Source organism: Bidens hawaiensis, unplaced genomic scaffold (genome assembly GCF_021521415.1).
Source record: "Bidens hawaiensis isolate Kalapana, Puna unplaced genomic scaffold, B.hawaiensis_p1.1 tig00025185_1, whole genome shotgun sequence".
NCBI lineage: Eukaryota > Viridiplantae > Streptophyta > Magnoliopsida > Asterales > Asteraceae > Bidens > Bidens hawaiensis.
The window spans coordinates 328514-341330 of NW_027494007.1; the positions used below are offsets into that span (position 1 = coordinate 328514).

At 32.4% G+C, this 12817-nt stretch overlaps 1 protein-coding gene across 2 annotated transcripts; it reads left to right on the top strand.

The window, feature by feature from the left end:
- Positions 1 to 7606: 7606 nt before the first annotated feature.
- LOC143571031 (plant UBX domain-containing protein 8-like) lies at positions 7607 to 11889 on the top strand. Of its 2 annotated transcripts, none has more exons than XM_077056543.1 (10): positions 7607 to 7742; positions 8819 to 8880; positions 8950 to 9235; positions 9955 to 10067; positions 10149 to 10296; positions 10379 to 10594; positions 10680 to 10790; positions 11283 to 11426; positions 11513 to 11569; positions 11658 to 11889. In XM_077056543.1, the coding sequence occupies exons 1-10, from the start codon at positions 7659 to 7661 to the stop codon at positions 11763 to 11765; spliced, it is 1329 nt and encodes a 442-aa protein (XP_076912658.1). In that variant the 5' UTR covers positions 7607 to 7658; the 3' UTR covers positions 11766 to 11889. The 2 variants fall into 2 exon arrangements, with proteins under 2 accessions (XP_076912658.1, XP_076912659.1); XM_077056544.1 differs by having other exon boundaries at positions 8953 to 9235.
- The last annotated feature ends 928 nt before the right edge of the window (positions 11890 to 12817 follow it).

Here is a 12817-nt window from a genome sequence, read left to right on the forward strand (position 1 = left end):
AGAGAGAGAGAGAGAGAGAGAGAGAGAGATATGCGAGAAGTTGGAACTATATTTAACTAATAATATTATTATTATTCTTATTATAATGCTGGTTCAATACCCTTTTTGTACAGTTAGTATATATATCTCATAAAGCTGTACAAGTGGTTGTTGATATAAAAATAATACTCTTTTGTCTTAAGACAACAGCATCTTTAATTACAACTTAAGCTAGGCAAGTATGCATTCAATTTCCATGAAGTTTACATGTTGTGCCTCGTTTTCCGCCTTTGAAACTCGACGTTTTAGACCACACAAATCTTAACTTAAAGAAAACGTATAAATTTGTCGAATTGATCTACGTGTGGTATTGCATCATCTTCATGTATAGTTGTGTTAGAAAATAGAAAATAAGTTAATAAGTAAGCTTCTCTAGATTCTAGAAGATAAGAAGCAGATAGAATCTTTATTGACTATTCCAAGTATGAAACCAATCATATATCAAAATGATGATAACTAAAACAAATACTAAAATCCCAGATGTGTTCAACTATATAAGTATTATTACTATAAATCTTTGCCAGTATCTTTGTTAAATACTTGATCTTATTATTATGACATTAAACTGAAACAAATGTTGTTCTTTTACTTCATTCCAAAACTTGTTTTTTTGATCTTTGTATGTCATCCTAGATTTTCATTAGCTGTACCTATGCATTAGTTTATTATCTATATCCACTTTCATAATCTTAATTGCATCACTATTGATTTGGTGCCAGATTCTTTCTACCAAACCAATTTGTGTTGTTCTAATATATTCTTAGGAAGGTGTAAGGAACCTATCAACTTCTTTTCAATTTCCAAGGAGTGTTTGGATGCCCTGTCGTCAGTAGCGAAGATGGCGCGCGCTATAGCGCGTAATGTTGCGACTCCATAAATATCAAAAAATTGAAAAACCGAATTTTTAGGCATTTTTGTCGACCAAGCTCCTATGCAGTCAATATTGGTGCTATAGCGGTTATCGGACCTCTAGCATAATATCGGTACCAATAATATCGGCGATATTGAACTGATATTAGTTTTCTTTGTCTTAATTGTCATTTTTTGTGTTTAATGTTAGTGTTTTAAGATCAGTTTCTACTTGCTACATTTGTTTAGTGTTTTGTATGTTGCAAAAGGTTAGTTTATTAATGGTAGGAGAGTACACAGAACTATTAGTGTTAAATTGCTATATAAATCTTGCATGATGTTAAAATTACCGATATCCCGCCGCAATAACTGATATCTCAAATATTAGTCCCTGACTGATATCGGATATTTTTCCACATTTAACTGTATAGCCAAGCTCCACCACTTCCACCGTAAAAACTTAATTTCGTGAATATAAACCCTTTTATTTCTTAAAAAAATTCTCCCAGTTTACCAATATTTCTTAAAAATTTCTCCCAGGTAACTTGTCGTTATCGACAGCTATTCGCTATTGATAACTATGAAATGCAAATTTGCATAAACATATATAGGAAATTAAATTACTCTCCAAACATGAAATAATGTGGTCAAATGTGACATAGAGCACCACACACAAGCAGCTGTGTTGTTTTTGAGCCACGAGTTATTTTACTAGGTAGGTAACTGTATATAATTGGTATGACCAACTTGACCAATGACCAACCAGTGTAAACCACTGTGTTTGCACGTGCATGGTGCATGTGTATGAGACGACAAAGAGAATACATATGCATGCCATGTGAGAGCTGCAATATGAACAATAGTATTGGTATTTGTAATCATTGTCTGCTCTTTTAAGTTTTATAACATGTCTTGTAGTCAAAGTGAGCTCTAAACTCCAGAAACTTTCCTTTTGACTTCCACTATTTTTTTTTGGAATGACCAACTAAGTAACGTCGGGTATCCCGTACGCGGCCCCCATTGGCTAAAGGTAGCCCGAGCCGGCCATTAGTCCGGACGGACAGAGCCCCTAGCGGTCCACCTATTGAGGGATTCACCGGATAAAACCCGACCCCCACGCCCGCCAAACGGCACGACAGCGAGGAGCCGGTAAAACCAGGTGAGATCAGGACTCGAACCCTGGCTTGGGTCATCCCTCATATCTCCCATATAAGTTGGTGGTAGTGAGGTTTGATCCCCCTACCTCTCACTTGTAAAGTGAGTACTTTACCATTGAGCCACAGCCAACTTTTCTTTTGACTTCCACTAATTAATATTCTTTATTATTATTATTATTATTATTATTATTATTATTTGTTTTTGCTTTGAGATATAGTAAAGCATTTTTTGAAATGCAAACCTCCAGATTCATGTCATTCTTGGCCTTCAAATTGTTTCCAGTTTGTGGCAACTCGTTACGTACGTAAGTTGGGAACCATGTAGGCATGTTTTACGGAGGTTTTTATGCGTATGTATTGGTAAATATAAAATATGACGCAACTATGATGCAGAACAGGGCTGAAATACATTGTGTTTTAAGTTTTTTAACGATGTAGAAGCGAAAATAGAAAACAAGAAAAAATAAATTTAATACTATAATCAAAGAAAAGTATTGTGACAACTAATAATTTGCATGAGTTGGTGACAAGCCATGCTTTTTCTTACCATAAAAAAACAAGATAAATCTCTAAATTCGTCTATTTTTCACTTTTTTATTCTCGAATTGTCGTTGATTTATATGAGTTGGTTGAGTTATCAACCCCTTATTAAACCATTACCACTAAATTATAGTTTATTCTTTTTGTTTTTTTTTCATATATAAATTGTGATTTCGTGATACGTATGATTTTGCATATCTAAAAGTATTTTTCTACCGTCGTAGTTTCTGACTCATACGAAAGGGGACACTTTTTAAGAGAAAATTTGGTAAATTTATGATATATTGGGCCCTTTGTATAGAGCAAGTTTAATTTTGTCGGGTGTTTCCAAATCTTGAGAAAGGAAAACTAATGGACTAGAATTGTAATTTTTTTAACATCTAGCACCTCCTCTAATACTACTCATAAATCTACATATCCACGAGACCAAAATCCTCAACCGTTAGATTTATAACTAAATGACTAAATAAACACTAGATCACATGTTTTTAAGTTGTTACATTGAAATTAAATCACTCATAATAATGAAATTACGAGGAAAAATAATAAGTAAAACATTTATATTAATGGGTCAAGCGTAACAAAAACTATGTTTGTTTTGAGTAGAGTTTGCTTTTTTTGCCCGCTTGCTTTTATCTTGTTATTTCATACAACTATGCGTGTATTTGTATAAGTTCCGTATCATTAACACCAATATTTGATTCTCCAAAGGAAAAAGATAGTATGCAATAAGGTGATGAAAAAGGGACTGAGGTTGGACAATATTTTAACACATAATTAGAATGACAACTAAACAACTATTAAAGTTAATTAATCTCTTTGTTTAATGCATATTACAGCAAACAAGAGTGATTTGTAGTTTAAGTGCATTGGATTGAACAAGTGTTGTATATTTGGTCCAGCCTGTCTTGCACAGATCTATTGGGACCCACTTAAAAAAGGTTTAAAAAGCGTGTAATCAAAATAAGTCATAACTCTAAAATGTTAAATTAATTGGCCTAAAATAGGGATGTAGTCAGTAGTCTCCTATTATGGAAACCCAAAATAGGTGCCTGGTTGATGGTGGTGCATTGACCAAAGTTTTGGACTAAATTGGGACATTAGTCACCACTCTTTAACTCATTTTTTATGGCTCAAATACTATCAACTTCATGCATTTCTATGTAAATTAATTTCAAGTGTTTTGCAATTTTTTTAACAGCTAAATATATTACATTATAGGGGATTGAATCATTGACCTCTTTTCATTTTTCAAGTGTTTGCATACAAATTAAACGCTTTTGTTAACAATATCTAAAATAATGTGATGTTTATAGTTCATTTGTAATTTGTTTTTTCAAGATCCAGAAGTATTTTGAATTTTCTTAGAGTTCATACTTCGTAAACCATCATTAATTTGGGGGCAAATAGTAAGTAATAAAAGAGTAAACTATTATTTTTGTCCATGTGGCTTCCTCGGTTTTGCCATTTTTATCCAAAAAGTCTTTTTGGCATGGTCGTTCTTAGGGATGACCAAATGGTTATGTTACTGCACCGGTACCGTCGACACCAATTAAGTACCTTCTTTTTAACCTTTTGGGATTGGTAGTAGTATGGTTAGGTTTGGTACCGTTATTTCATGAAATTTTGACTTCGCTACCACCGTTACCAAGATTTTGATAAAATAAGGATCTGGATTTTCAGTATCGTCGGTACCAATTCGGTACTGACATTTTGACGTTTTGGGATCAGTATGATGTTGGTACTAGCACGATTAAGTTCAGTACCGGTACTGAACCAAACATTTTTTTACCGGTACCAAGATTTTAGTAAAGTTGGGATTGAGATTTTCGGTATCGAGCGCATCCCTACTCTTCCTCATGGTTTCATTTTCTTCTAATTCGTTAATTCTATCCAAATTTTTGTCTTCTTATACATATGTTTTCTTTATTATATTGTCACTAATTTGCAAGTTTGTTCATGTTACATGGCAACTATGTTTGGAGATGAAATTGAGTAACATCCAAAAGCCAATTTGATTATGGTTAGGGTCATCTTTAATAATCGTTAACATTTTTCATTTTGTTAGGTTTAAACAATTATTTTTTAATGAGCTTACTGGGTTATGATTTGTGTTGTGCAATCTTTATTTTTGTTTAATAAATATGAGTTTAAATAAATTGAGTAATTAAGTTTAAAATTTTGGGTTTGTCAAAGCCGGCAATGATTCTTGTCTTTTTAACATATGTACCATGCTGGCACCACCACCACGTTGTTTTTTATTTGTCTTTTTTTGAATGTATATTGGTTTCTATTAATCCAAACTATCGTCTTTTAGTCACGGCCCGTCCCAACTAACGAATTGGCTACTGACGGTCCCAACTTTAAACGTATGTGTTCCTAACGGTCCGCGACTAACTGAATCCTAACGTCGTTAGTTGCAGGTCACCGGAAAAACGTTTTTGGCCGGAAAAGTAACATTTTTTTTCCGGAAACACCACATGAACACCGCCGCCACCGCCAATTGACTCACCGCCAACCAACCACCACCACTTGAGCACCATAAACTGATTCCGACGATGTTTCTAGGGTCCCGATGACCTCAACAATTGGGACTTTTACTAGAAAACGGTTCCTAAGGGTCTAATACGTAGTTACCAAGATATTTGGGATGTTGAGTTTTAGGTAAAAATGTGAGTTTTTCAGCCAAAAACGTTTTTTCCGGCGACCTGCAGCTAACGGTGTTAATATTCTGTTAGTCGCGGACCGTTAGAAACAAATACATTAAAAGTTGGGACCGTCAGCAGCCAATTCGTTAGTTAAGACCGGCTGTGACCAAAAGACGGTAATTGGGACCAATAAAAACCAATTTTCCTTTTTTGAATTATATGTGCATTTGCGAACTACGTATATATTTTCTTCATAAAATAAGAAAGAAAGAAAAATTATAAATTATATTAAAAAAAAGTGTTTAAAACTGGTTTTTCACACGTTTATTAGTATATTATTGGTTTTTTATTTAAATTTTCCCAAGTACATGTTTTATCACTATTTTTGCATGTGTGCATATTTATATATGATAATTAAAAAATTAAACTATTTTAATTAAAAGATTACCGACACCAAAGTTTGTATATTTGTTTAAGGTCAGGGGAATATGAGAAAATTTATTTTATTTAAATCATTTAGACAGATATATAAAAAAATAATAAAAGTTAGTGGAGGGTAATTAGACAACGAGGAAGTGTCGAAGCATGAAAGCAGATCCATTCTCCCCTTTGTTTTTCTTTACTTTTTTTTTAATCTTTTTTTATTATTATTATTTATTATTTATTTCACTATACCCGCCCATATAAGAAGAGACGGTTACATACATACATAAATACATACATACATACAAATTTATAAATACATGTTCTGAAATCAATGAAGTTTGAGATGATTCAAGATTGTCATCAAAAGTTACAATAGATTGTTAGCGAAATCACATAATAAATTATATTAATAATGTTGTTAATTTTAGCGTCATCGGACTATTTGGGTAATCAAAATTTACCTATAGACAAAATGAAAATTCATAAAACAAATTAGTAGAAGTAAAACTTCTGGAGTAGACACTTCTCCTATACTATGTGACTTTGGTGTAAAACTCTAAGGACTTTAATATCATGAAGAGTTCCAAGGGGCATCGCACCCTTAGCAGGTGTGAGACAACACCTTCGAAGAGTCACGGGGTTTGCCTCTTGCGGGATTCAAGGGGAAACTCCCTTAGCTTGGGTGCATGGATGACAAAATGTTGCTTGAAAATGTTTTTTGAAAGTGATTCGATAGGAAACTTAAGGTTGGCAGTGACGTTGAAATTTGGTAATGAAATTGAAGGTCGGTAGTGGATTTGAAAAGGTTCAATAGATGTTGGGTCACAAAGTGTTTATATGTTCCAAAGTGTGCATGTGTGTTCTAGAGACAGGCTACGACAGAAAGAGAACCCAAGGAGGAGCGTAAAATACAGTGAATTGAAGGTGAAAAAACAAGGAGCTAAAGTGATAACATCATCTATATCAAACAAATTTATGCAACCATAATTGGGTGTGACTTAACCTAGACTAAACAAACATGTGATTGTAAACAACGTTATGAGAAAAGAGATAAATTTGATGGCTTTTGATAAATTGATTACCAAACGGGTTATTTGGTCAAGAATAGAAGAAAAGATACAGAAGTCCAAAATTAATATTAAAAGTGTTTATAAGCAAGTCTTAACACTTGTTTAAGATGTATCATAGATTGGTTGGAGAATGAGGAGCTAAATAGACTAATTTGTTGCAAAATGGGGTTAATTGTATATCAAAGCTTGCTTGTTTGACTTGTTAAGTGTTGACTTCAGGAAGTCAACCACTCAAAGAAATGATTGATAAGTAATTTTTATTATGTTAATAGGCCTAATGAGTAGTTCCGTTATTTTGTTATGTTAATGAGGAATGAATAAGTTGTAAATTGCCTTTATAACCTCTGAATACAATAGGCCACCCTTCAAATAACTTTTAGAAAAATGTAATGTGTTATAAATAAGTTTACTTTTTATAATATCATTACAATTTTCTAAAACATAATATAATTGATTTTTTTCTTCAATTAAGTTTATCCAAATATGTATTTTTAACCTTATAAGTAAAACATCAAAATATATGTTTTCCCAACCTTTTATAGAGAATTACAAGAAGCTTATAGAACCTTCAACCTAATATTTAACCAGGCTCGACTCTCTCCCCATACGGGGATCCGCAGCCGTGTCGGGCCTGATTCAACCAAGGGCACAAATTATTATTATTTTAAATTTTGTTTTATGTTTACTTAAGGGTCTATGTACCACGCGCTTGAGTTTTACCACTGGTTGTCTATATTAAAGGGTAAAGTGAGTACTATAACAAAAGCACAAGGACCAAAGACATCAACGTTTACACATATGATATACGCAATATTAATCCCAAAAGGAAACCCCATCATCTCCGTTAATTATTCAACACATACATATATGTATATATTATATATACATATATATACACACCAACCAATTCTCATTCTCAGTTGGATTGAATGGCGACACCTGATCGAGAATCAATCGATACGTTCATCAGCATCACCGGTTCATCTGAACTTATTGCTATCCACAAACTCACGGTAATTAATAATATATATTATACCAACTAATTGTTGATCGTTAATTAATCAATCTCTATTTTTTGATAATTTGTGTTTTTTTTCTGACTGTTGATGGTTAATTAATCTCTTTTTGGATGTAAATGTTGTTGCTTTATTAGGTATTTTATATGGATGTTAAAAAGGGTTCTAATCTATAGTGGGAATTGAACCATCAGTTTTACATGTAAAAATGCATGATAAAAAACTCATTTTTACATGTAAAAATTTAATTTTTCATAATGTTTGAGGTTTTGCATATAAACACACTTAGAATGCATTCTAATTAAAAATAATGCATTTTTTAACCTTTTTATTTATTTATTAAGACGGCTTCTAAATTCCATTTTTTTAGCTATTAAAACGGCTTCTAAATGTGTTTAAAATGCAAAAGCTATAAAAAATTATGGAAAATTTTCATTTTTTTTAATAATTTCTGAGCTATTGCATATAAACAAATGTAGAAGGCGTTTTAATAAATTTTTTTTTTGAAAATAATTTTCTTAAACTGTTTTTCAACCTTTATTTATTTATTTATTAAAATGGCTTCTAAATACCTTTTTAAATTTATTTTTTTAATGCAAAAGCTCAAAAAAATAATTATGTAAAAATGGGTTACTTACATGTAAAAATAATGTTTTAATGAATTTTTTACATGTAATTATTTTATAAATATATAATATAAATTCTTTAAAAAAATTTGGGCTTCCACCAAGAACGGGTTCTAGACGGCGGCCGAGACTTGTATCTCTTCCCAGATGGCCCTGCTGATCACAATTAATAGCAACTGATATGAATTTTTGAGTTTGCTGACTTTATGAATCATCATGCTTTGTTCTTCTTCAGGAATCATTTAATGAAAATGCCAAATAAAATACTACTACAGTTTGCTGGATGCAGCAATTTTGGTCAAGTTACAGAATTTAAAATGAACATTGTTGAGATAGATAGGCAATTTATTGTATAATGCATCGATTTAGTTTTGCAAGTTCGTTTCTGTTTTTGTCGATATCCTTTTATTGCTTGATGCTAAACATATTTTTCTTTATGTTTAACAGGAGCATGGTGGTCGTCTCAATGAAGCTGTGAATTCTTATTTTACTGAAGGAGATGCAAACATGTTAGTTTCTATTAATATAAAAATTATGTTAAGTTTAGTTAACTCATTTTTGTTAACTTCTTTTCTCAGCAGGCACGAAACAACTGTTGCTGTTCCACATGAGGATTTTATGGACATAGATGACACACATAGAGTATCTGATGAATTACATCACCCTGAAAATGCTTCCATTGATAATGGCGGCAACGCTTTACCAGAAACCGTCCCTGAAACTCGTGGTACTAATAATGATACGCATGTGAGCCCAAGTGTTCCTGAAATTAGTAACTTACCTGACTATGGCATCGAAGAGGAAATGATCCAAGCTGCAATCAAGGCTTCTAAACGCGAGGCTCAAACCAGTCCACCAGATGTGGTAAGTTTTTTTGCAGGACGAAATGGGTCGGTTCAGGTTGCCCTCGAAACACTTTATATATATATATATATATATATACAGGGTAAGGATCCCAAGAGAACCACTTGAAAATTGAGAACTTTGAGAACCATTTTGGACCACTAAAAAAACCTCTAAAAAATATTTAAAAAAATTATAAAACCAAAAAAAAAACAAAAAATGTAAAAAAGTAAAAAAACCAAAATTCTTATATTTCATTCCAGTTTCATAAAAAAAAACTTCGTATTATATACGTATGTATAATTTCATTTAATCTCTAATTACGTAATGTACACATATGTACATTATCATTTACCTTAAATTGTACATATGTGTATAATAAAAAAACATGCATGTACATATATGTACATATTATACATATATGTATAATTTAGCTAAACCGAGACAGTTTTTTTTAATGAAACCGGGATGATAAATAAGAATTTTGTTTTTTTTTTACTTTTTTTTTATTTTTGTGTTTTTTTTTGTTTTATGATTTTTTTTTTATTTTTGGGTTTTTCGTGGTCCAAAATAGTTCTCACATGATCCCAATCATATATATATATATATATATATAAACTTTTGAGTTTTGTAACTAATAACTAAAAAAATACGCATTGGACGCCTTTTGACCGATATAATCCACACCCCCCCCCCTTTATTTTTTACCATTACGTATTATTGATAAAAACGTTCTTTAGAAACACGAGAAGGCGTTTGCGGAACTAGAATCTGAAGCAGGACCATCAGAAACACGAGTTTCTAAGTTGACCGAGGTTGAAGAAACCGAGACATTAGCATCATCAAATGGATGGTAAAGAATTATTTACTATTTTGTTTCTGTGTATACTTCTATTATAATTAAACCATGTATACAAGTGACACGAAACTGTAGGCTAGGTGTCAGGAGCTCATTTATCGAGGATGAAACCGAAGATGCAGACGAGCAACCTCTAGTTAGGCATAGGCATAGGACTAGACGCACGAACTCGAACGCACCATCGGCTCCCATACAGCAGCAAAATGCGAATAATCCTGATGAAGTATTTCTCTTACTTTCTATCTAATATCAAAATTTCTTTTGTATATTACTTCTTATTTTATTCGTTGATCGTTTGTTAAAAGTGGGGAGGTATTTCCTCTGAAGAACACGATGAGGCGGTCATGCTTGAGGCTGCAATGTTTGGTGGAGTTCCTGAAGGGGCCGGATATCGCGTACCGAATACTCGAAGCCGTTATACGCGAAATGGTTCGGGTAGAACTCGTCGACCCTACACTAGGTCGACCCCACGCCCTCCTTCTCCTACTCTTACCGCTCAAAGATTAATTAGGGAGCAACAGGTAAACTCTGAAGACTAAAGTTACTAGTTAACACAATTAATTCTTGTGAGACAAAATTATATGATTTTGAACCGTTTTTCTGCAGAATGATGAATATCTTGCATCGTTGCAAGCTGACCGAGAAAAAGAGTTGCTAGAACAGGCAGCTAGAGAAGCTGCTATTGAAGAAGAACAGAGAAAGTTGGAGCAAGAACAGGTAGTGTAATTTTCAAGATTTTTTTTTGGTTTCTTGCCATTGTTTCAAGATTTCAATTTAATTTTCAAGGTGTTTTTTTTTTTCATATAATTCCAACGTTGTTTCTTGCCATTGTTTCAAGATTTCACTATGATTTTCAAGATTGTTCTTGCCATTGTTTCAAGATTTCAATTTAATTTTCAATGTTTTTTTTCCCAAGGTTGTTTCTTGCCATTGTTTCAAGATGTCAGTATAATTTTCAAGATTGTTTCTTGATATTACCTCAAGACTTCTGTATAATTTTCAAGATTATTAATTGCCATTCTTTCAAGATCCCATATATTTTTCAAGATTGTTTCTTGCGGTTTTGTCGAGATTTCATACAAGTTTCATGATATTTTTTGGTTTCTGGTCATTGTTTCAAGATTGAAATACAGTTTTTAAGATTGTTTCTTGCCATTGTTTCAAGATTTCGGTAAGTTTTCAAGGTTTTCTTTTGTTTCTTTTTCGCAGGAAACAGAGAGGCAGCTAGCAGCCAAAGAAGCTTCACTTCCTCAAGAACCTGCATCTGACGATAACAATGCGGTCACCCTTCTCGTGCGGATGCCAGATGGAAGCCGTCGAGGACGCCGATTCATGAAAACTGATAAATTACAAGTATGCTTTCTGCAGTAAACATGACATGGATTTTGTTATTACAATACTTTTACCTTAAATTAACTGTTTTTCTATTATCTTGGCAGTTTCTTTTTGACTTCATTGATATTGGCAGAGTGGTCAAACCTAGCACATACAGATTGGTAATCACTCATATGTTATTTTATGCCATTTATACAATCTTATTTTGATGGTTTTTAAACATAGAATTAATGTAATGGTTTGACACAGGTGAGACCATACCCTCGACGTGCGTTCAGTGAAGATGAAAGTGAGTTGACCTTGAATGAACTCGGTTTGTCTAGCAAGCAGGAGGCATTGTTTCTTGAGTGGATTTAACTATTCAAGCAACATATGTCATTTGTAATTATAAATAGCTGGCTTTCATAGTTGATATGATGTTTATATGATTTACACATTGTCGATATTTTTTAAAATAAGCTATCGCGCATCAAAGTAAGCACTAGTCGGATTCGATAGGGATAAGTTTAAAGGTAACAAATTATGTTTAGTTTTTTTACCATTATGTGAGATCTTGATAGCATAAGAGATTTTAATATAGCAAAAACTGGGTTAAGTAATTTTTATGACCTTGGAGACTTTAGTCACTTTACCATATTAAATTTAAGTTTAGTGACTTGAAAATATACTAAATTTTGGTGAAGTGATTTTTTTATTTTGATTAATTTTGTTATTTACTCATGAACCATTCTTTTTTTTTTTTGAACAACATGGCTTATATAAAACAAAAATCAAGAATACATGTTAACAGAAACTCAACAAGAAACTAAGTAGGTTCTGCTCAACTCTATTTGTAAACGATTCAAACTAAACCCAAAATTTAATGTTTCATATCCAAATTATACTACCCAACTCCAAATTTTAATGTGACCTATTTAGTTACTTTATTTCAATCTAGGAATTGTTATGTTACACGAATAGTGTTGTAATTTTGCGCTTATATCGTATATATTTATAATATAATTAACGCTTCAAATTTTTTTATAATACCACTATTATAAAATGTCTTCTTGCAAAGACACAATCTGTGTCCAATTTAATCCAGACTTGACCCGACTCGACTCGTGAAATGTGTTACACATATTTTTCTTATGCAACATTCTAGTTTATTACATTCCCTCCTTTATAACTAACTTCATTTCAACAGCCAATATATATAAATACATAACTAATCATGTACCACCACTGTGTCACCTTTATCGTTAATTTTCCAACCGTTTGTTTCCCAAAATTAAATCTAAATCCACAACAACAAAACAACCTTTACAAATTTTGTCTTTTGATTGATTCTCTGTGTTTTTTTTGTTTGTTTGTATTCATCATGTGTCCGTGTTTGTTAGACAAGATCAAGGGCATGGACATGGAAGAAA

Excerpts from the sequence above, each read along its gene's own strand:
- LOC143571031 (XM_077056543.1), top strand. The coding sequence starts at position 7,659 with ATGGCGACACCTGATCGAGAATCAATCGATACGTTCATCAGCATCACC. Across the intron at positions 9,236-9,954 it reads AAACCAGTCCACCAGATGTG|AAACACGAGAAGGCGTTTGC; the intron begins GTAAGTTTTTTT and ends AACGTTCTTTAG. Across the intron at positions 10,595-10,679 it reads GATTAATTAGGGAGCAACAG|AATGATGAATATCTTGCATC; the intron begins GTAAACTCTGAA and ends GTTTTTCTGCAG.